Consider the following 26,552-nt stretch of genomic DNA (forward strand, 5'->3'; position numbering starts at 1 on the left):
TAAATTAACAATTAAATAATTATAATTACGAACAAAAGACAATTAGTCTGGTTTATCTTTTTTTTTTCATAAGAAAACAATTATAAACAAAATTAAACTTACATTAAAGACTATACAAATTGTAATAATTGTCAAATAAAAGTTAGTTTTTAATTCAACCAAGGTAATATTATTATGTTACCTGACATGTTACAACTCATTATAAATTATTTTATTTTATTATTTTTTCATATATACATTTTTCATCAAATATTCCGCAAGCGCAAACAAGTATTTCCACTGCATACGGATAAATCGGGCATTTATATTATGTTATAGGCCTACAGGTTGCTCATGATGTTATGGTAAACCTTTCCGTATCACACACATTTATATAAAATTACCTCAGCCATAATACATATAAACGTCAAAAAATATCGTAGGATCACAAAAAAAAATAATACTTTATTCTAATTTTTGAAAATTAAATTTTTTTTTTTGTCATTCACCGATAATTTTTGTAATGGTTTATTTACGATTAACAGATGATATTTGCACAGGCGTAAATATGACTGTTTAACTGAATAAAGGTAGAATTATACCGATTAGTATTATTGTAGTTGTAAAATATGCAAAAATATTTAATTAATATCCATTTTCATTCAAATATACAAAAATATGCAAAAAAAAATTAACCATAGAATCTACACATTACGAAACGTCGACATTTGTAATCAAAAGTACTCTAGATGAGCTGTAGATGAATATACATTTTCATATGAATCCGGGTCCTAGTTATAATGATCTTCTGAGTCATTCTACAGAACACCATGGTGCTAAGAAAAACATTTTTTGAATGAATGTATTTTATATGTTTCAATTATATCTTTTATTATACATGCTAAAATTAAGTTTTAGTTTTTGATACTTTGTACTTGATTAGGTTAACCTAATATTAATTAAAATATCACGTTTATCTGTCTATATAATTTATTGCAAATGTATTTAAATCACATTTTCAATGAGTTTCAGCCCGTTAAATGTGTAAATAAATAAACAATACAATACGATAAAATAATATGTATTAATTATACATTCTAAGTGTGGTGGTTGTGATGATAATCGTCTGCCAGCGATATGTGGTTGGATTATGTTATCGTCATACACGAGTGGCTTAGAGATTGGTTGTTTATGCATTTTGTATATTATTCCTGTGCTCATTCACGTTCAGCATCACACCCATTCCGCCGTGCGATTGCATAATAACGATATAACGCCACTGCATCTTCCAAACCACAGCTATACTGCAGACTTTATTTTTCAACGACGTACTTATATCCAAACAATAATAATTGTTTCTAAACTTTCCCCGCAGTACAAACGGCCTTTTATTATACACAATAGTATACTATATTGTTCGTTGGTCCGTCGCCGCATTAGTTCTCGAAAATTTGGTGTGGCAAACGCACCAAACATTGACGAATAGGATCGACGCCATTTCAGCCATGTCAGGATCGACGCTTAAAAGACTATCACCCCCGGTAAGTGATTTAGGTCCATTAAAACAGTTTTAAATTATATCAATATATTTTTTTTACCTAATTGTTTACAACTTTATTACATATACTTTTTTGACGGTAAAAGTTTCCATCAGTGAACGTATTAATAGATTTAGATTAATATTTAAGCGGTATCAAAGCATAAAATAGCCACCACACTATTACATTTTAAGACTTTTGTTTCAATAGTACATAATAATTAGTGAACTTGTATAGTAGAAACATAATCGCTATAAAAATATAAAACCATCAAATAAAAAAATGTAATATTTTGTTATCCCAAATTTCGTAGATAAATAATTATACCTAACAAATGTTTTTATTTTGTTCCTTATGTTCGTAGTTATACGTACTGTGGTTTGCTACATTGCTTTTTCAAGAAACTGTAATAACCGTTTCTGGTCAAGAGAAAACGATCATATCAAACATTGATTCATTAATAGAGGAAGTGTTTCCACTGTCATGTAAATGCGTACCGTATTTTTTATGTCCGAATATTACGATTGATTCAGTTGGGACATTTGTATTAAACCCGAGGTATTTCTTATCAATATAACTAGATATTTAATGACACATGTAAGCCCATGATTTAGTGTAGTTATTTTGTTTTTCTTGAATAAAATTATACTAATGTTTAATATTATTATCTATTATTATATTATATTGATAATAAATATATTTGATTGTCATGAACTACGAAGTAGTTATATATAGTTATTATAAGTAGTTATATCTTAATAGTATCAATAAATTAGTGACGACGATCACCGATTGCAGTTCACGCTAAAAATTGAATCAGGTTTTATAATATTTTAATATTTGTATATCTACCCATTTCCAACTACTTTGCCACTTGAAGAAAATTGCACCTGAACATATTTATTTTTTTGTTAGTCATACATTACTATATTTACGTTTTATCAACAGGTTTCAAAATAGTTTATGTGATAACGAATTGGAAGTATGTTGCTACGATCATGTTCCATCGAAAGTAGTTGAGGAAATAGTTGATGTACCTGTAGGGCGTACGATTTGTGGCCATGGGAACTATGATATTATAGACATATTAGACACACAAAACAATGGATATAATACGAAATTCGGCGAGTTCCCTTGGATGATGGCAATTCTCAAAATAGATTCACATACCCAGTCAAAAACTTACATAAGCGGTGGATCATTGATACACCCACGAGTCGTGTTGACTGCAATCCATGCCTTACGAGAGTAAAAATTGAACTTATTATTATAATTATTTATTCTAGATAAAAAGTTTTACTGCACCTTGAAAATACCATATTATGTATTTAACAAGTACTATTAGTTTTTATATTTTTTTTAAAACTTTACTTCCGAGCTGTATATGAACAAAACTTGATTTTTGTTACTATCGACAAATTTTATTTTTAATACGTGTCTTTATCAAATCAATCAATAACGATTATTCCAATTATTATAAAAGCATAATTTATAGAAGATTCTTATGGTTTTTATTATAATAAAATTATTTTGAATATGATAGATATCCTATATTATTCTTTTTCATTTAAAATTGATTATTAATATGATGCGTTTTATTATAAACTTTAGTATGGAAAATTTTAATATGATTACAATTTTTTATCACGTGGCACGTAATTAAACTACATTATTACATTAATACAGATTTAGATACTACTTGATAGTATTGCCAATATAATTTTAATTTATAAAATAGTTTTTATTCATCATAAAAATTATAATCAAACATATCATGATTGGACAAACAGTCGATTATAAACAAACAATTTAGTACGGTTTACTTATTATTTGTATTGTTAGTAATATTATATAATAGAATTCAGCTATAAACATTATTCAAAATCTAGGATGAAATATAATATAATCCCTGGTTTTGCTAACTCACATAAAGTGGTTTTTTTAGTAATAATTAAATTTTTTTTTTTAAACGAAGGAATAACCCTAGCAATTTATTGATTCGAGCCGGTGAATGGGATTCAGCAACGCAAAACGAACCATTACCGTACCAAGAAAGCAAAGTTTTGAAAATAATCAAACACGAAAAATTCTGCTATGACGAACTTTTAAACGACGTGGCACTGATCATTCTTACCCATCCGTTCAACCTTACAGAAAATGTGGGCACTATTTGTCTACCTAGCCGGAATTACGTGTTCTCTGAAGAAAGATGCTACGTCAGCGGTTGGGGCAGAGATAAATTTGGTAAGTATAGTTACGAATATATCACTAGTTTTTACCAACATTTCCTGTTTTCTAAAATATTATTACATTAATTAGTATATTTTTGTTTTTTTTAAATAATTGTATTGAGTGATAAAGGAATATCTGTTAAAATATTTACCCTTATTTAAAAAGTGAAATAGTTGGGGGCACTACTTTTTATCGCGGTCTCATGCGCTGTGAAGCAAGTTAAATAATATTGTGTTATTTTACCTTTTTCTAGTATAGGTACCTTACATTTATTTTTATTTACTCGTAGATAGTTTTTAAATTATTTTATATATATTATATATATTTATAAGTAAAACAAATAGACTGATTATACAGACAATTAAATATAGGAATCTAATATTATTTCCTTTAGAAAAAACATTCAGATCCTTATTAATCAATTCAATACATAGGCGTATAGTTTGTTAAGTTTAATTTATTTTTTATTTTTTTATAGGTAAACTTGGCGAATATCAAAGCATTTTAAAAAAAATTGATTTGCCAATCGTGTCAGGTGGTCGATGTTTAAGAGTGTTAAGAAAATCTGGGTTGACCAATAATTTTATATTGAACAAGAGTTTTATATGTGCCGGTGGGGAAAAAGACAAAGATAATTGCCAAGTAAATTGTTTTCAACATATAATTAACTAACTACAAGTCCACAAATATGTTATAACATGTCATAATAATACAAGGTGATTCTTTTATCATTAGACACTCATCATTTCAAAAAATATTCATGTTTTTGAAAACATTTTTTTACATAGTTTCAATTTGTTAAAAAAACAACGTTTTTATTAAAAAAATATATTTTTAAATATTTTTTATCCTTATATTATTTTAAGTTTTTTACTTTTTTGAATGACAACATAGAATTTTAATTTCATATTCCAAAGCAGAATAATTTTCTGAGTATTTTGACACATAAAAATCAAATTTAGGTATGGTAGTTTATAAGTTATATGCATTTAAAATTTAGACAACCAGAGTGAAGTGGTACGGGGTTACCACGCAAAATGTTTGTCCACTACTCCATTTGCCTAAACTCTTGTTTTTTTAACAACTTGAAACTATGTAAAAAATGTTATTTAAAAACATGAATACTTTTTGAAATAATAAGTGTTTTATGATAAAAGAATCACCCTGTATATATTTACATTTTAATTTATTTTATACTCGTCAACTATAGACCCTTAAATAATCTAATAGAATTTAAATGTCTCATCAATTAAAAATACAAAAATAATCAAAGTAAACTCTACCAATTTATCAAATTTATCAAATTATTTAATTAAACTGAAAATCTTAAATATACTTATTATAGATTTGTAACACAAATAAAACAATATTAAAAAGCCAATAATAAATTCTTAATTTTAGAATATGTTAACATAAAGAAAAACTTTATTTCAAATTCTCGAGATCTTTTTTTCTACGAAAAAATAAGACGATACATACATCTGATATTACATCTGACGATGTAAACTTATGATTTTTTTATTTTAAGAAGCTCTTTTTTATTATAAATTATTCAGTTGATAATTTTTTAATTTTTATTATACTAAACTACATCAACATTTTTATAAAAATAATCTGTAAAATAATTAACAATAGAAAAATGAAGTCCTCATTTGAAAACAAAAGTTTGTATTTTTTATCGACAATAAATTAAAAAATCTAAAATATCTCATTAAAAATAATTTAATTTTTCATCTTATACTTTTGATCTGATTTCGTCCAAATTAGAATTTAACATTTCTTTAAAAATGGCGTTATATATTTGGTTGCAGTATACATAATAATGTGAGTATAGTCATATAATGACAAAATAATGTAGTAAATTATGTGTGGTAATCTGTTAATGTTGCCAAGTCCATTTGCAAAGTATATTCTTGACCTAACGGAAAGTGTATAATATAGTTTCGTACCTACAATTTATAATTATATTTTATTTTTAGGGTGATGGCGGAAGTCCTCTTATGTGTCGACTTAAGAACAATCCTAAACAATATCATCAGGCTGGTATCGTTGCGTGGTCACTCGGATGTAACAATGAGATACCTGCCGTATATGTAAACGTGGCAAATTTTAGAGAATGGATCGATGAAAAAATGGCTCAAGAAAATTTCGATACGAGCTTCTATGATCCGAATTATATTCCAAACATGTCTGCTGATGACTTCGACTCGAGCTTGTATAACGCGAATGCCAATCCACGGGGTTTATAATTACATTTTGCGTGGTTAACAGGTTCACACTTGTAAACGTTATTAAAATTCAAATGATAAACGAACAAATAATAAAATACAATAAACAAACTATATGGATTTATAAAATGTATATAGTATCTATAGGTACCAAACAAAACGTACAATAAATCGGAACAATATATTATGAAGTTTTTTAAAACAAAAACGAATGCAAAACGAAATAGTTTAATTATTTTTAAGTTTTTAATATCACTATAAGTTAATATTTTTACAATAATATAAATATAAATTTAATGTCACACCTAAACCGCACATATCTCTAGTTCATAAAACAATCAACAATTGTAATATCAATTTTTTTCTTACATTCAAATTATACCAAATGAACTCTTATTACTGTAAACAATTAATATTAACATTTTAATTCAACATTGTTCTAATTAACACAAATGTTTTATTATACCATAGGTTAATATGTTCAATATTATTGTACCGTAAATATATTATATTGTATAATAACTCCACTCTTCTTTATATTATTTTACACTAATAAAACAAAAATTATATCTGTTTACTATAATATTGTATTATGTTTATTACTTTCACGTGACAAAAGAGTTGCCTATATCTTAGAATCTTAGTCCTCGTTTCCTCGTACCTAGACATATACTTGTACCGATTTATCTGCATTCAGTGTGGAAACTCCTTAGTTTTATTCCTATTATATGTATTATTTATGTTTCGTCAACGCTTTTTGCAATCGTCAACTATTGAACTATATATGAACAAAAGTAATAATAACATAAATTTAATTATAAAACTATTTAAAACATTTATCGACTGATTTACTTATGATACAACTAATATAAAACTAGCAAACATTAAACCTTTTATTAGTAACTATGAAATCAAATTTCACGAACTCAAAATTGAATGCACCACATATAGTTTATACGATACAAAATGAAGAGCTAAAATCCCTAATGACCTAAATTGATAAAAAATTGACAATTTTTAAACTTTCATTACTTGTTTCAAAATGGTTGATAGTTTTATAATTAAAACATTAATTAAACAGCATACAAGATAAATATAATTTAAAATTATAAGAAATTAGAAAAAAATATATTTCTTACTTTTTTACTTTGACAATGTTATTAGTTAATCACATTTATTAAATATACGATAAATGTGCTTTAAGATTAAATACATTTTCTGTACCAACTTAAATTGATTTCAATAAAAATTAACGAATATTAATGTCTAAGAATTAGTATTATTATTAAGATGTAAAATGTTTATCCGGCAAGCTCCTACATGAGCAGCAGGTAAATAAACATATACATACTGCACCTACTGCATGTAATTAAACCGTTAAATCGTTTAAATTGTATACATTGTACTTCTAACAAAACTATCAATGTTAAATGTATGCACTAATGCACTATTATTATTGATATACGTGTTGTTTATATCTGTGAATCAGTTATTACCTTCTAATATTATGTCTGTGGAATCAGCTTGATGGTACCATTTCGCGACCAATAAAAATAATATAAAACAATTCATTGGTAATTTTCGCATTAAAATCAAATGATAGATTATTTATCTGAAATAAAAAAAAAGTATTACTTATATGATAAACTAAACAACATAATATTACAAATAGTTTTAAATTAAATGGTTAATTAGTATAGTTAAGGATATGTTTTTGTGTTTCAAAGAATCAAATATCCCCACTTTAGAATTTTACAAAAGAGATAAATGTATTAATTTATAAACACGTTAATAACTATAATGTTGTATAATGTATTATTATATCGACAAATAAATGTAAAGTTATTGATAAAAATAAGTCGAACGTGATTTTATATTATGTGAATTAACCGCTGAAATATAGATATTACTAAATATAATTCTGTAATGATATTCATATTGTATATCATCAATAATAATATTAAAATTATATTAATATATTCATAGTTGTATATACGTATAGTTGTGATTTCCTAGTTTAAATTAACAAGTATTTTTAATTATTTTACCTAAAAAGTAACTTCTTACCTCTGTCTTCTTCTGCTCTGTGGACTTTCACTTTGGATTTAGCACACAGAAGGATAAGCTCCATTTAAAGTACACAATTATAAAGTAAGTGATCATACTATAAAAAACATCAAGCGTAAAGGACTTACATTAAGTGTGATAAAACAATAAGGTTTTATCTATACAAATAATAAAAGTTTAATTGTAATACAACATAATGTAACTTTTAATAATTCTGTACTCACTATTCACTACCCTAAGATACGTTCTCAACAGTAATAATATAAAGGCTTTAACTTATAACAAAAGTAAGGTCAGGATTGTAACTGCTCCTAATAATATAATAAATAAATTGTTTTTTATTAATTGCGATAAAATGATAATAATTATATGTGTTATTAGTACGTTTCATAGTATGCTGTTATTATAATTTAGTATAGAGCATGTAATAAAAAAATTAATATAAAAATGATTACTATTAAATGTTTTTATCATGCTTTATCTGGTATTAGACATACATAATACGAAAAAAAGTTATATATAAACCATGAAAATTGTTAAACTAAAATAAGTAACCTCTTATAATTATTATAATATTTACAATCAAATTAACGTCTACCTAATAGTTATTTCGTCTAGTTACAATATAGTTACATAGTACAATTGATATTCATAAAGCACGGGTATATTTTAATTTTACGAAGACAGGTAAGTGTATACATTTTTTTTATATCTATTTGTTAAAGATTAAATTACATAAAATTTAATTGTTACTTATAATAAAAACGCTTAATTAAATTTAATGGGGAAATTGGAATAATTACAGCCATAAAAGTTATAATTTTGACACTTTTTTAATTCCGCTTCTTTATATTTATGATTTGAAAATTAAATACAAGATTATTCATTTATTTATAAAAAGTTTACTGTAAGTCGCATACATTTTTTATGACCGTTTGAAGTTCAATATTTCTTTACACCAATGTCAATACTTAAATATTAATGCGTAAAATGATTTTTTATTCTTAAATATTATTTGATATTTTGTTATAATTAAAAATCGAAGAACCGTAGTCGTATAGAACTTTCACTAATCTTTATGTTATAATTTCCCATATAATTTCTAAATAATATGTTTGCTGTGTAAAATACATTCAAACATATTTTAGATTCTGAACGGAGTGATGAATGTATTGATTTTACAATGATGTGTGTTTTTTTTTTTTAATTTTTGTGTCTGTCATCACTTTTTGGAGTAGTAAAAATACTTCGATTTTTGACTTCAGCCCATCTTTGAAAAGGAAAATTCATCTAGTTAGTACTTAGGGTGGTCAAAAGTAAAATAATTTTCAAAAGCGTCGGGAAAAACCCTGAAAAAATTACGGAAAAACGGGAATACGCATAACCACTTTTTGAAGAAATTGATTTTTTGATTATGCTGTAACACAAAAACGAATCATTGTAAATACTTGAAATTTTCACCAAATGTTTATATTATGGTTATCTATTTGCGATTAAATTTTCAAAATATTTTAATCTTTTTTAAGCTATTTATAGACAATTTAAATTTTCGACTTTTCTAATTTTAGTTTTCTTAAAATGTCGATAAAAAAAATTTGGCTATCCAAAAAAATATCTTTAAAATTTAATACAAGGTTTATCATAAGTTGGACTTATCACAGTAAAAAAAAATCAAAAATCGTTAGTCACAATTTTTGTTTATAAGCATTTAAAGTTCAAATGTTTACAAAATATATCAAAATCACGAAAATTTGCAAAGAATTTTGAAGTTGAAAATTCATAAAAATTTTTGATTTATACTTAAGGTTCAAAAATCCAATACTAGGTTATCCATAAGTTTTCCTTCAAGTAACTGTAAAAAAAAATTCCATTGTCAATATAGAAAATATTTTATGAGCGTATGAAATTTAATTTTTTACGAAATCGCATAAAATAACGATATATTACAATTTAAATATAGGTAATAATATACTATATCCAACTAATTATCATTGACTGACAAATCATCTCCGTTCAGAATCGTTTTTCGTATACAATGATACCCGTCAATGCATTCAAATTGAACACATCCACACGATCAGTGACCTACTCTCCATCTCTACTATACAGCAGAGCGATACCCACTTGCCCACTTTTTAACATCAATTTTCAATTATTTTTTTCAAAGACATTCAATAAAATCTATAAAGGAAGCCCAGTGAAATCATGGTACGTCCTGGTTGAACATTTAATAACAATTTTTCAACCTCGATGAATAGTAATAAAAAAAAAAATTATGAATAGAAATTTAAAATAGTAATATTTAAGTTTAAACATGTTCTTAAATTGTTCAAAAAGATCCAATATATATTTTTAAAATTATATTATATCTATAAGATGTTAATACAAAATACTGGTATTTATACTCCATGAAAATTTATTTTTTGTATTTTTTTTAGAAAAGTATTTGTAATCATTTACTTTTCCCAACTAAATCCACTTTATTACTGCTCCAGCCAGAATATTAAATGTGAATTTTTTTTCCATTAAACATAGAAATTTATTTAATATTATACTATCTTCAAATTATACATGAATAATATCATGTTTTTTAGTATATCATAAAAAAAACGATATTTTTTTTGTTTCAGAAAAATGATTTATCATCGAATTCCGTTGAAAATACTACCAACAGTAGTTTTGGTAATGTTTTTATTGGTCAATCAACTATTGTGCCAAAGTTTTTTGATGAACATGATACAAAAAAGTAATAAATTATATACATTTTATATAAACACATATTATATTAAATACAATAAATTCAAAATTGATTGTCAAATTTTTAATTACTCCGAACTACGTTAGAAGAAAAACCTAAGTAATAGCGCAAATATCTTTCATAGTTATTATTATACATAAAATATAAAAATGACGTGTAATTGGTTGTCTTTATAAAAAAAAAAAAATATCATAAAAATATTTTCTACACAATAACAAACATATCATAATTCTTCGACTAAATAGTGGCGTGTCTATATAATGGTTAGCCACGAACAGTTTCTTTAAGGCACCAGAAATGTTGGGGCAATGGTAGAAGTATATTCAACAGTAATAATTAAAAATTGTAAACATATTTCGGAACTTACGTATTATACTATTTAATAAAACGATTGATAATATTGTTATAATAATCTATTGCGCAATTTAATGTTCACTCTATAAAATTTAAATTAAATTTAGATTTAATTAACTCATGGTATGAATGATAAACAATAGTAGAGCATATTATTTCATACTGTTAAATTATTTTAAATTTGAACGCAACAATAAACAATTGCTTTTGAAAAACGAATCCGAGTAAAATTATATGATGACTGTTATTTGTAAAAGTGAATATATACACATTTAAAACTAATTTTTAGAATATATACTTTATTATCAGTGTTTTTGTTCAACCAATATTATATGATATAAAAAATAAACTTGCTTCAGTATATTATTGAATAATTTTATTACTCTCACTTATGTGTTTTTAATTTGATTGTGCAAAATAATTATTATTATTTCTTAAATCTGAGCCAATAGGAAATTGTTTACTGAATAAATTGTGATAAGTTTCATTATGATGTTATGAGTTTGGCTTTAAATTTTGATAATTATGATAGAAATCAAAATTATATCTAAGAAAAACAGGTCTTCTTCCTAGATGAATCCTCGTAAAACCTAAACGTCATTTTTTCGTTTTACATATTTTATGTTTTACTGATATTAATAAATTAACTAAATTGATCAAAATATGAATCTATTTATAAATTTAGATATAGGTGAAGTTTGCCGCAAAGGTGATGGGATATCTTCTGACTCCATATGTATGGATATTAAGGACTGTCAAGTTGCAAAAGAAGGACTTAAGAAAAATATTTATCCTCAACATTGCTTATTCGACGGATCAAATCCAAATCCAATTGTTTGTTGTCTGCAAGTTCCTGCAACAAACAAAATAAGCAATATTATTAAATCATATTCTTCCATTGAAAGTATGTATAATAGGCAACAAGTAATCTGCTAAAAAATATGTACTTAAATATTATTTATTATTTTCATATATCATATTTTAACAAATAGTGTGTGAAGAATATTCAAAATTAATTTATCGTGTTATTGAGAAACCAGAAATTTATGATGATGAAGAATTATACATAACATTTGCAGATTGTGTTGATGCCGAAATCTTAGTTACTAATGGTACACAGACTGAACCAAAGGAGTTTCCTCACATGGTAACCACATAAAATATAAAATATTGATTTTTATTGTACTTATTGATATTTCATAATATTACAGGCTTTACTAGGTTATGATGAAAAACCAGGCATGTATTCATGGTTATGTGGAGGTTCACTGATAAGTAAGAGATTTGTACTAACAGCAGCCCACTGTGAAAAATTAGGCTCTAAAGATACAGAGTATGTACCTATACTTATGTTCACATTATATTTACTAAATAATATTTAAGGTTTTTAGAATAACAATTCGATTCAAGTAAAAACTCAAAACGATCTCTCAAACATTTATCTTACAGAATACAACTTTCCCGAAATATTCATTCTAAGCATAACAATGTTCTTATGACCATAAATGACATATCTTTCTAAAAATTTCAAAACCTATAAAATAATAATTATATCACTTTGCTGACAATTGCTAAATATATTGTAATATAAATAAAATTATTACTACTTTAGAAATTCATTTAAATACACCTTATACTGAATAACACTGATTCAACAAAACAGAATTCTTCTTATCCTCTTATAAAAGTCAATAGGTACATCAAATTTCTGTTTCAATAAACCATTGGAATTCTAGAAATGGCATTCGATAAAAAAATTAATTATACCCTAAATCTAAACAAACTGAAAAATTATACTTTTATTTAACTCGTTATATTAAGTATAGAGAATTAACTAATAAGTGAGCTAATTAACTTTATTGTAATAAGTTACTTTTCTTTATTTTTTACCTAGTTACTTTTTTTACAACAGTATATCATCAATTCGCTTCACTTAAATCAGTACCAATCGCATTACGTTTAATGTTAAGTTTGACAACCAAATTTAATACTGATGCATTTTTTTCGGACAACTAAATATACAGGGTCAGCTAGTATAGTATTTGGCTATAAAAACAAATATTTTTAAAACACATTTTACTTTGGTCATATTTTCAACGGCCATAATTAACGATTACCAAAATATATACATATTTGTCACGTATATACTGTACTAACAGAAATAAATTGAAATGATTGTATTGGTTCATCAAGTGCCTAACTTTATTTTATAAATTTATGAGATGCTACTGGGTGGATACACGTATAGATTTGAGAATATTGGTGTGGGAACAAAGATTAAATATTATAGTTACTATACTGTAGTAGCGTTAGTAGAGGTGTTCAAAATAAAGTTAAAAATAATGATATATAAACATTTTATAAACAATTTAAAAAAAATAGATTTATCGAAATAATTAAATAAATAATCAAATGCCAAAAGCATAACATTAATATTATTGTTATTATTATCATTATAACGTATAAATCACACATTGCAAATATTATTACATATTATTTTTTAGTGTTGTTTACCTGTAAAACAGTGGCTTATAACTTTATCTGCGAAGCATGTAAATACACAAATAATCAAAAAATACCTATATTTTCAGGAGATTTGCAATATGGGCTCGCCTGGGTGAACTAGACTATCTTTCGGACATCGATGATGCCAGACCTACAGACTACAGAATAATAGAACGAATAATACATCCAAAGTACAATCCAGATTCCCATTACAATGATATAGCGTTGTTTCGTTTAGAAAAAGATGTAGGTTTCTCATCATATGTACGACCCATTTGTCTCAATACAAATCATTCTTTTACACCAACAGCAGTAGTTGCTACGGGTTGGGGTAACACTGATACAGGTAAGTTTATGGAATATAATCAATATAAAATATGAAACTTACATACAAACATTTATAATTTATTAATTGACTGAAAATATATGTATTGATTTAGCTTCACTTAGAAGCCCACATTTATTAAAAGTGCAAATACAAACTGTTTCGGCCGAAGAGTGCAATAAAAATTTTTTGTATTTGCCAAATAGGGAGAAAAAAATAGCACAAGGAATCCTTAATGACTTAATGGTATGTGCTGGCAATCCGGAAGGCGGAAATGACACTTGTCAAGTAAGCAATTTGTGTTCCTATTCAAATAATTACATTTCTACACTATAAATATCTCTTTAATTACCATTTATTTTACAATTTTTTAGGGCGATTCAGGTGGTCCTATTCAAATAAAACATAATAGTTACAAGTGCATGTATTCACAAATAGGGCTAACGTCATTTGCAGGGCCATTTTGTGGACAAGCGAATTCACCTGCTGTTTATACACGAATATCAAAATATATTTCATGGATTGAACAAATTGTCTGGCCAAAAGTTTAAAAACTAATTATTAATTAAATTGTTTTAAACTCCATTTATAGTCATATTTTTAAATTGTTTATAGTATCTCTGAATTATGTTTATATTTGTATGTTTATACTCTAATATTGTCTTTGCTTATATCGTGATAAATGTATAATTAATAACACAGATATATAGAAACTAGAAACTTTATATTGTAATCATAATATACAATATAATAAAATATAAGACTATTGCTCTTTAATAAGCTTTAAGAACACAAAAACTGAACAAAGAAAAAATGTAAAATATGCTCATCGACCATCTAAATATTTTCAGAATACAATATGATGTCTTCGGTGCACGAATAAAAGTTACTAATATAAAAATGTGCCAGATTTGACAACATACATTTCCATTTTATTTGGCACACGATTGATGGAATACATATTGTATAGCTATACACATGTGTGAATATAGTTGTCCTATTAAAAAAAAATTAAAATGAAATAAATAAAAAAATATTGATCTAATCACAAGATATATAGAATTTCCAATGAAGCAAATACCCATTGTAATATCATACACGAATTATTACCTTTTTTTTTTTTTTTTTTTTCCTGTTTTAACCGACGACGCCGCGGGATCTGCTTTTGCATTGCTTCCGCGGCGCCGCCGTCGTTTATTGACGGTATCAAATTTAGCATATACATGGGTGGCAGACGGGACAGCTCCCCGACTTACCCCCGTTCAATCATTTTCTAAGCATTAACAATTAAATTTAACATTAACGAAGGACTTCTTCCTGACCTTCTCGAGCCGACCGGAGTCCACCACTCTGGATGTTCCGTTCTCCATCAGAGCGGTCGCACGTTCCCTTGTGCCCTTCGCAGGGCCTGTTCCTCGCGTTCATCCTTTTCCTTGGTCAACAGAATCGTCTCGACCATGCGGATGAACTCCACACGATTAGTTTCGAACTGTTTGATAATTCTCCTTCGGGCTTGGGTGTCTTCTGGCAAGTCATGTGACAGGGGACCACACAGGATTTCCTCAACGTCGCCCGCGTTCGGAGGTCGCCTCATAATGTCAGTCATTCGAACGCGGTCGTCAAGCCATCTCGGGCAGGTAAAAACCGTGTGATCAGCAGTGTCGTCGGGGTCGGTGCAGTATACGCAATAGCTGTCGTCCGCCCGACACGAATTATTACCTATAATACTGAAATGGCAGCATGATAAATGTTAAACAATTAATAATAGGCTATTGCAAATAATATAACTCAGATATTCGAATGCATTACACACATATAGTTGTAGTACAAGCCCACAATAAAAGTCAACAGACACAAAATTGATTGTGCATATAGAAATACAAGGCAGATAAGTATAAATTTGAAGTTAATAGTCTTAAAGATAATATTAGAAATTATAACAGTTATAACAGGTATTAAAAATTATAAATTGATAACTTTTGGTTTTATGCCTTATAGGGTTTTTCTTGATAACTAAGTATTTAGAAATGGATATATACCCAGACTAGTATTTATACATCTTGTATAAGTATGCAAAAACACAAGTTATTTAAAATTATAAATTACCTATTAGTTGTAACACATAATTTAATAAAAATGTTATATAAAATATTTGGGTGGCTGATAAAATACATTTGATATAATATAAGTTAATCATATCATACACACAATTTTCTACGTTATGCGTTTGTAAGGCAGACAACACTTGTAGATGAAACATTATATTATAATAGTTGATGTTTAGCAATTACATCAATATAATCCGTTTTACTCTGTTGTTATTATTAGGCATGAGATTAAATTTACGTAAATATAAAAAATTGACAATTTTAAGACTCATCTCTTGTTTTAAAATAAAAAAAAAATTCATCGAGTTGCCTTAGATAGTATTTTAATCTTTAAGTTTGTTTATAGATTAACTTACCTATGCACTAATATTAAAAATAATACAGTAGAATAAAACGGATTCTTCTTGTCTTATATTTCCTGTATTATGCGTTAGTAAGACAGAGACAATAGGTACATGCAATTTATTAAATAGGTATCTTAAAAAAAACATCTTATTTACAAATTTATAAAACTATAACTAATGTGTCATAAAATACATTTTGGATATGGATTCAAGATTGTAGTCTTGAGTTACAGTGTTAGGCCGCATATTCTAATCAATTAGGGCAAACTAAGATAAAATACATAGCTTTAATGGCCAACGTATTATTAAAACCAAAGCAGCATCGTTTGAGGAAACTAAATATCTAAGAGGCATTATTTTATTATAATGTGACCTTTAAATTTGAAATTGGAGCTAAAAAAAACTCGTAAATCATTGTTAACGGAAACACATTTAATAGGAATTTTTTATTAATTTAATTTATAAATCTAATGTTGTTTTTTTGCGTGAAAAGTAATTACTGATAATTCACTTATACTAAATTCTATTACATTATTCTAACACATAAATTTTGAAGTTTATTTAATCATATTGCGAATCTATGAATTTAATAATATAATTAACATTTTTGAATATGTGTTTCTTTATCAGCTAGAAGTACAAATAATATAGTCGAATATTTTATTGTTGATGAAATATTATTAATAAATTCCAAGAATAAAACATCACCTTGTATTACACCTGATAATACTTGAATAAATTATCAATCCGAAATAAGTGAGGAGAATCATCATGAAATAAGAGGACTATTAATATCATAACTATGTAATAAAATAGTTACTAAGTTTTGACACTAAAATATTATAATCACAGTGATAGAATGATTATTTTTAAATTGGTGTAAATAATATCAGGCTACTATGTCTCTCAAATAGTATAATTTTCTAAATATTTTGAGTTTTGACTCTTTTTAAGCTGGTTATTGTATATATATTTGAATTTTTTTTTAATTAATAAAATAAATATTTATCAGTCATTATTAATTAATATTAAAAGATTATTATTGTTTGTAAAGTTCAATTGATACATTATAGTTATAACATCACGTCGCAGGTGATACTTACGTGATTAATAATTACCTTAAACGAAATATATGATATTAGACTTTCTGATAAATCAGCATTTCGGATGCTGTTCGGGATTTCCGTTCATATAATTATTATTTACTTCAACTACATTCTTGATTACGGTATTCGATAAGGTATAATATTTTTATTTCATTTTTTAACATTGTCTGCAGTTGATGTATATTCACAGAATATTCGCTAAACATTCTAATCGCTAATTATTATGTTATCTTTTTCATCGTAATTCAAATGTTGGGTTTTAATCGATTCTATTAATGACTTATTCTGACCTAGTTGGCTTTTAACATATTTAATTATGGTATTCATTATCAATATTTTCCAAATTTAAATAAATTATCCTTATACGATTTCCATTTCATATAGCTTGTTGTTATTTTTTTACCATTAATTAATGGCTACTTGTACATTTTAATTATGTTATTTATAAGCTATAACATTACTATTTTTTATTGAGATTAAGGTACTTGATTTAATAATTATTATTGATAATATTGCGAATTAAAATTGTCCCTTCCCTTTTTGGTGACAAATTTTCATCATTCACCGATAACTTTTGTGTGTACATTATAATGGTTTATTCATGATTAACAGTTGATATTTGCACTGGCGTAAATATGATTGTTTACCTGAATAAAGATAGAATTATACCGATCATTATTATTGTAGTTTTAAAATATGCAGAAATATTTAATTAATATGCATATTTTGTACATTTGTGCAAGTGTGGTAGTTATGGTGGTGGTGATGATAATCGTCTGCCAGCGATATGTGGTTGGATTATGTTATCGTCATACACGAGTGGCTTAGAGATTGGTTGTTTATGCATTTTGTATATTATTCCTGTGCTCATTCACGTTCAGCATCACACCCATTCCGCCGTGCGATTGCATAATAACGATATAACGCCACTGCATCTTCCAAACCACAGCTATACTGCAGACTTTATTTTTCAACGACGTACTTATATCCAAACAATAATAATTGTTTCTAAACTTTCCCCGCAGTACAAACGGCCTTTTATTATACACAATAGTATAATATATTGTTCGTTGGTCCGTCGTCGCATTAGTTCTCGAAAATTTGTTGTGGAAAACGCACCAAACATTGACGAATAGGATCGACGCCATTTCAGCCATGTCAGGATCGACGCTTAAAAGACTATCACCCCCGGTAAGTGATTTAGGTCTATTAAAACAGTTTTAAATTATATCAATATATTTTTTTTACCTAATTGTTTACAACTTTTTTGTTTTTTTTTGTTTTTCATTTTCATTAAATTAAAATAATAATTTAATTATTGGAGCATAATATTTTATACCTATTATAATATAAAATAATATTCAATTAATAGTAATGATAAAATATTTAATTTGACTAATTTTTTTATTTTACCGTATTTTTAACATTTGATAGTTTTAGGTATAATAGGTATATCATTACCGATCATAAAATTGCAAATTCTATAAATAATAGTTCATTACAGTTGAGTGATATGTTACACATTGTGTTAACAAATGTATTTAAAATAATTTCTTTATTTATAACTTTAATAAATATTATTCAATAGCTAAAATAGACAATTAAGAGTATGTATTACTAAATGTATTATAATATTAAATTATTTCTATAATCTTCGGTCACCATGTTACCAATACACACGGTACAAAGAATTATGGACAACTTTAACAGTACATAATAATTAGTGACCTAACAAATGTTTTTATTTTGTTCCTTATGTTCGTAGTTATACGTATTGTGGTTTGCTACATTGCTTTTTCAAGAAACTGTAATAACCAATTCTGGTCAAGAGAAAACGATCATATCAAACATTGATTCATTAATAGAGGAAGTGTTACCACTGCCATGTAAATGCGTAATGTATTATTTATGTCCGACTAATACGATTGATTCAGTTCAGAGAATTGTATTAGATCCAAGGTATTTTTTATCAATATAACTATAGATATTTAATGACACCTCTAAGCCCATGATTTAGTGTAATTATTTTATTTTTCTTGAATAAAATCATACTTATGTTTGATATTATTATTTATTATTATATTATTTTGATTATTAACATTTGATAGTCATGAACTACGAAGTAGTTATATATAGTAATTATAAGTAGTTATATCTTAATAGTATCAATAAATTAGTGATGACGATCACCGATAGCAGTTCACGCTTAAAATTGGATCAGATTTTATAATATTTTAATATTTGTATATCTAATTATTTCCAACTACCTTGCTACTTGAAGAAAATAGCACCTTAATATATTTATTTTTTTGTTAGTCGTACATTACCATCTTTACGTTTCATCAACAGGTTTCAAAATATTTCATGTGATAAAGAATTGGAAAAATGCTGCATCGCTACTGCTCCATCGAAAGTAGTTGAGAAAATAGTTGACGTACCTATAGAGCGTACGATTTGTGGCCATCGGAACTCTGACTTTACAGAAATATTAAGTCCACGAATAAATGGATATAATACGAAATTCGGCGAGTTCCCCTGGATGATGGCAATTCTCAAAATAGATTCACATACCCAGTCAAAAACTTTCATAGGCGGTGGTTCATTGATACACCCACGAGTCGTGTTGACTGCAATTCATGCCTTACGAGAGTAAAAATTAAACTTATTATTATAATTATTTATTCTAGTTAAAAAGTTTTACTGCACCTTGAAAATACCATATTATGTATTTAACAAGTACTATTAGTTCTTATATATTTTTTAAAACTTTACTTCCGAGCTGTATATGAACAAAACTTGATTTTTGTTACTATCGACAAATTTTATTTTTAATACGTGTCTTTATCAAATCAATCAATAACGATTATTCCAATTATTATAAAAGCGTAATTTATAGAAGATTCTTATGGTTTTTATTATAATAAAATTATTTTGAATATGATAGATATCCTATATTATTCTTTTTCATTTAAAATTGATTATTAATATGATTCGTTTTATTATAAACTTTAGTATGGAAAATATTAATATGATTACAATTTTTTATCACGTGGCACGTAATTAAACTGCATTATTACATTAATACAGATTTAGATACTACTCGATAGTATTTCCAATAAAATTTTAAATTATAAAATAGTTGTTATTCATCATACAAATTATAATCAAACATATCATAATTGGACAAACAGTCGATTATAAACAAACAATTTAGTACGGTTTACTTATTATTTGTATTGTTAGTAATATTATATAATAGAATTCAGCTATAAACATTATTCAAAATCTAGGATGAAGTATAATATAATCCCTGGTTTTGCTAACTCACATAAAGTTGTTAGTCATGGTTTTTTTAGTTATAATTAAATTTTTTTTTTTAAACGAAGGAATGACCAGAACGATCTATTGATTCGAGCTGGTGAACAGGATTCAACAACGCAAAACGAACCATTACCGTACCAAGAAAGCAAAGTTTTGAAAATAATCAAACACGAAAAATTTTCCTATGCTGGACTCTTAAACGACGTAGCACTGATCATTCTTACCCATCCGTTCAACCTGACAGAAAATGTAGGCACTATTTGTCTACCCAGCCAGAATTACGTATTCTCTGAAGAAACATGCTACGCCAGCGGTTGGGGCAAAGATAAATTTGGTAAGTATAGTTACGAATATATCACTAGTTTTTACCAACATTTCGTGTTTTCTAAAATATTATTACATTAATTAGTATATTTTTGTTTATTTAAAAAAATTGTATTGATAGATAAAGGAATATCTGTATAAAATATTTACGCTTATTTAAAAAGTAAAATAGTTGGGGACACTACTTTTTATCGAGGTCTCATGCGCTGTGAAGCAAGTTAAATAATATTGTGTTATTTAACATTATCTAGTATAGGTACCTTACATTTATTTTTATTTACTCGTAGATAGCTTTTAAATTCTTTTATATATATTATATATATTTATAAGTAAAACAAGTACACTGATTATAAAGACAATTAAATATAGGAATCTAATATTATTTGCCTTTAGAAAAAACGTTTAGATCCTTAATAATCAATTCAACACATAGACATATAGTTTGTTAAGTTTAATTTATTTTTTATTTTTTTTTAGGTAAACTTGGCGAATATCAAAGCATTTTAAAAAAAGTTGATTTGCCAATTGTGCCATTTGGTCGATGCTTGAAACTGTTAAGAAAAACCGGTTTGACCCAGGATTTCATATTGCACGAGAGTTTTTTATGTGCCGGTGGGGAAAAAGGCAAAGATACTTGCCAAGTAAATTGTTTTGAACATATAATTCAACTAACCACAAATCCAGAAATATGTTATAACACGTTATAATAATATATATATATTTTTAATGAATTTTTTATTTAAGTATTTAAAAAAAAATGGAGTAAATAATTCCAAGACCCTTAAATAATCTAATAGAATTTAAATGTCTCATCAATAAAAAATACAAAAATAATCAAAGTAAACTCTCCTTATTTAACAAATTTATCAAATTATTTAATTAAACTGAAAATTTCAAATATACGTATTATAGATTTGTGAAACAAATTAACAAATTAAATTAATTAAAAAATCAAAATACAAAAATATCTCATGAAAAATAATTTAATTTGTCATCTTCTGTTTTTATATCTAATTTCGTCCAAATTAGAACTTTAGAAGTTTCTTTAAAAAAAATGTGTTTTTATATTTTTGGTTACAATATAAATAATGATGATAGTTATATTTCATAATACAAATAATGTAGTTAATCATGTATTGTCATTGGTTATATGTTGCCAAGTCCATTTTCAATTTATATTCTTGACCTAACAGAAAGTGTATTATATTGTTTTTAACTTAAAATGTATAATTATATTTTATTTTTAGGGTGATGGCGGAAGTCCCCTGATATGCCCACTTAAGAACAATCCTAAACAATATCATCAGGCTGGTATCGTGGCATGGGGAGTCGGATGCAACAATGAGATACCTGGCGTATATGTAAACGTGGCTAAGTTTAGAGAATGGATCGATGAAAAAATGGCTCAAGAAAATTTCGATACGAGTTTCTATGATCCGAATTATAATCCAAACACGTCTGCTGATGACTTCGACTTGAGCTTGAATAACGCGAATGCCATTCCACGGGGTTTATAATTACATTTTGCGTGGTTAACAGGTTCACACTTGTAAACGTTATTAAAATTCAAATGATAAACGAACAAATAATAAAATACAATAAACAAATTATATGGATTTATAAAATGTATATAGTATCTATAGGTACCAAACAAAACGTACAATAAATCGGAACAATATATTATGAAGTTTTTAAAACAAAAACGAATGCAAAACGAAATAGTATAATTATATTTAAGTTTTTAATATCACTATTAGTTAATATTTTTACAATAATATAAATATAAATTTAATGTCACACCTAAACCGCACATATCTCTAGTTCATAAAACAATCAACAATTGTAATATCAATTTTTTTCTTACATTCAAATTATATCAAATGATCTCTTATTACTGTAAACAATTAATATTAACATTTTAATTCAACATTGTTCTAATTAACACAAATGTTTTATTATACCATAGGTTAATATGTTCAATATTATTGTACCGTAAATATATTATATTGTATAATAACTCCACTCTTCTTTATATTATTTTACACTAATAAAACAAAAATTATATCTGTTTACTATAATATTGTATTATGTTTATTACTTTCACGTGACAAAAGAGTTGCCTATATCTTAGAATCTTAGTCCTCGTTTCCTCGTACCTAGACATATACTTGTACCGATTTATCTGCATTCAGTGTGGAAACTCCTTAGTTTTATTCCTATTATATGTATTATTTATGTTTCGTCAACGCTTTTTGCAATCGTCAACTATTGAACTATATATGAACCAATTTAATAATAACATAAATATAATTATAAAACTATTTAAAACATTTATCGACTGATTTACTTATGATACAACTAATATAAAACTAGCAAACATTAAACCTTTTATTAGTAACTATGAAATCAAATTTCACGAACTCAAAATTGAATGCACCACATATAGTTTATACGATACAAAATGAAGAGCTAAAATCCCTAATGACCTAAATTGATAAAAAATTGACAATTTTTAAACTTTCATTACTTGTTTCAAAATGGTTGATAGTTTTATAATTAAAACATTAATTAAACAGCATACAAGATAAATATAATTTAAAATTATAAGAAATTAGAAAAAAATATATTTCTTACTTTTTTACTTTGACAATGTTATTAGTTAATCACATTTATTAAATATACGATAAATGTGCTTTAAGATTAAATACATTTTCTGTACCAACTTAAATTGATTTCAATAAAAATTAACGAATATTAATGTCTAAGAATTAGTATTATTATTAAGATGTAAAATGTTTATGCCCGGAAAGTTCCTACACGAGCAGCAGGTAAATAAAGTATACACATTAATTCCTAAAAAATGATATATGTTTTTACACAGTAAAACAATTTACGTATATCAGCACATTTAACGTGAAATTTCTCGTTCACTATAATGTATCCCAATGATAAAAGTGAAGTACAAAAGTTGTATCCCAATTGTTTTATTAAGTTTTACACAAGTTGTGTGCTAATAAATTCAAATCGATATCTTATACAAAAATAAAATAAGTTGTTTTATTAATTGCAATAATTGATTTTTTTATAAATTCAAATCGAGAAATTTTTCCACAAAAATATTATTTAAATATTCACATAATATATTTTACAAGACTAAATGTTGATTTTGCCCATTATTATTATTGATTATTGTTAGGTTGTGTTGATATTTTTACTAATAATAATATGACAATTGTTTATACAAACTTCTTATATTTTGCGTAAAATATAATACGAGTATATAACAAAGATACTAATCTTCAGTATTGTAATGGATAAATTTCTCAATCTTAATTTATAAAAATTGTTTTATTTAAATTTTTGCCTAATGTATAATATTATTAAAATTATTTGTGAAGTTTTTTTTACTTTTTATTTATATTAGTTAAACAAAACTCATATAACCAAAAAAAAACCAGAGGGACACATTTCGTTTACAGCCGAATGTTAGTTCACGATGAAAAAAATAGATAAATGTAAGTTCCTACACGAATCGTATTGTTTTATTTTTTTCGAAGACTTAACGCTAACATTTTAATGACAAATTAATACCTATATAAAATATTATAATATTATAAAAATAATTGTTTCAATAGTTTAACTATCAAATATAAAATATATTTTTTTACAATTATTTAATAATTAAACATTTATTAGTAATGGTAATATAATAAGTATAAACAACTAATACATACCATCATATTCCAACAATCACAAAATAGCGACTATTAATAAAAGGACGAACTAATATTATGAACAAACACAAGTAATTATTTGTATAGTGTTGTCTTGTGTAGGAACTTAAATAGAACATACACCTATGGAACATCGAATATTGATCCGCTTACCACCACCACTCCACCAACTTAATATAAAAAATATGGTTCAGCAATATATGATGTGCAACTGTAAATGTATTAAATTCTGTTATATGCAACATTTTCAAATGTTTTAATTGCACCATAAGTCTAATATATATTCAGTACAAAATATTGTTAAAAGTAAAAAAAATAAAATATGATTACTAATAATATAATAATAAATAAAAAAGTGTGTTTTTAATTTGGTAAATTTATTTCAAAATGTCTAACCAATTTACGATCTATCACAAATTAAAAGACAGAAGTGAGAAAATTGTTGAGAAAAAAGGTCCTATACCGTTTGACCGATTCCCAAAATACATCTATGTTTCTGTATTTTTTTTTTTTGGCATAACATTGTAATGTTTTTTTTTTCATGTAATAAAAAATTATTTAAAAATTGTTTTAAAATAAATTGGTCGTGGTGGGGAGCCAACATCACCGTATACAGGGCGATTCTTTTATCATAAAACACTCATTATTTCAAAAAGTATTCATGTTTTTGAAAACATTTTTTTACAGAGTATCAATTTGTTAAAAAAACAACGTTTTTATTAAAAAAATATTTTTAAATATTTTTATCCTTAAATTTTTTTAAGTTTCTTACTTTTTTTTATGACAACAGTTTTAATTTCATATTCCTAAGCAGAATAATTTTCTGAATATTTCGGTATATAAAAATCGGATTTAGAGCGAGTAGTTTATGAGTTATAACTTATAAGTATTTAAAGTTTAGCTGTGTGGAGTGGAGTGGTACGGAGTTACCCCACAAAATGTTTGTCCACTACTCCGCTTGTCAAAACTTTAAATACGTATAACTCATCTACGTATAACTACTCGCCCTAAATTCGATTTGTATGTACCAAAATACTTAGAAAATTATTTTTTTTTGGAATATGATATTAAAACTACATTGTCATTCAAAAAAGTAAAAAACTTAAAAAAAGTATAAGAATAAAAAATATTTAAAAATATAATTTTTTAATAAAAACATTGTTTTTTTAACAACTTAAAACTATGTAAAAAAATGTTTTTAAAAACATGAATATTTTTTGAAATAATAGGTGTTTTATGATATAAGAGTCATCCTGTATATAAATTCGTGATAAATATTGACATAAGAATAAATTCTGGTATAAAAAATACTTATCAATTATTATATTATATCATATTATTATTTCTTATACTCTACGTATATATATGTATTTGTCAAAAAATTATATTTGTTGTACAGTAGCAACAGTGGCGTAGCCAAGATTTTAAAAAGGTGGAGGGAGGTGCAAACCCAAAACACTAAAAAACATAATCAACAATAATTAATAATAACAGTTCATTTTCATATTAAGTTGATACAGCCGATGGGATGAGTGGGCATGGTATAACATTATTTTGTGCAAAATATTTATAAAAAAAACTTTTTTCAAAAATTATGAACATTTTAATAGTTTCGATTTGCTGTGTGAA

The 26,552-nt window shown here is 25.8% G+C and overlaps 2 protein-coding genes across 3 annotated transcripts; both read left to right on the forward strand.

Annotated features, from left to right (window-relative positions):
* The first annotated feature begins 1,109 nt into the window (after positions 1-1,109).
* On the forward strand, positions 1,110-14,711 carry LOC132918965 (uncharacterized). The gene is made up of 14 exons (XM_060980320.1): positions 1,110-1,520; positions 1,882-2,075; positions 2,466-2,765; positions 3,493-3,761; positions 4,228-4,391; positions 5,729-5,990; positions 8,038-8,128; positions 10,675-10,790; positions 11,842-12,060; positions 12,149-12,303; positions 12,368-12,489; positions 13,748-14,007; positions 14,102-14,274; positions 14,361-14,711. The coding sequence occupies exons 1-14, from the start codon at positions 1,485-1,487 to the stop codon at positions 14,535-14,537; spliced, it is 2,538 nt and encodes an 845-aa protein (XP_060836303.1). The 5' UTR covers positions 1,110-1,484; the 3' UTR covers positions 14,538-14,711.
* Positions 14,712-18,339: 3,628 nt separating this feature from the next.
* On the forward strand, positions 18,340-23,231 carry LOC132920994 (phenoloxidase-activating factor 2-like). 2 transcript variants are annotated; one of them, XM_060983776.1, is made up of 6 exons: positions 18,340-18,735; positions 19,310-19,503; positions 19,894-20,193; positions 20,931-21,199; positions 21,667-21,830; positions 22,437-23,231. In XM_060983776.1, the coding sequence occupies exons 1-6, from the start codon at positions 18,700-18,702 to the stop codon at positions 22,704-22,706; spliced, it is 1,233 nt and encodes a 410-aa protein (XP_060839759.1). In that variant the 5' UTR covers positions 18,340-18,699; the 3' UTR covers positions 22,707-23,231. The 2 variants fall into 2 exon arrangements, with proteins under 2 accessions (XP_060839759.1, XP_060839761.1); XM_060983778.1 differs by lacking the exon at positions 18,340-18,735 and having other exon boundaries at positions 19,309-19,430.
* Positions 23,232-26,552: the final 3,321 nt, after the last annotated feature.

This window comes from Rhopalosiphum padi, chromosome 2, assembly GCF_020882245.1.
Source record: "Rhopalosiphum padi isolate XX-2018 chromosome 2, ASM2088224v1, whole genome shotgun sequence".
NCBI classification, from domain to species: domain Eukaryota; kingdom Metazoa; phylum Arthropoda; class Insecta; order Hemiptera; family Aphididae; genus Rhopalosiphum; species Rhopalosiphum padi.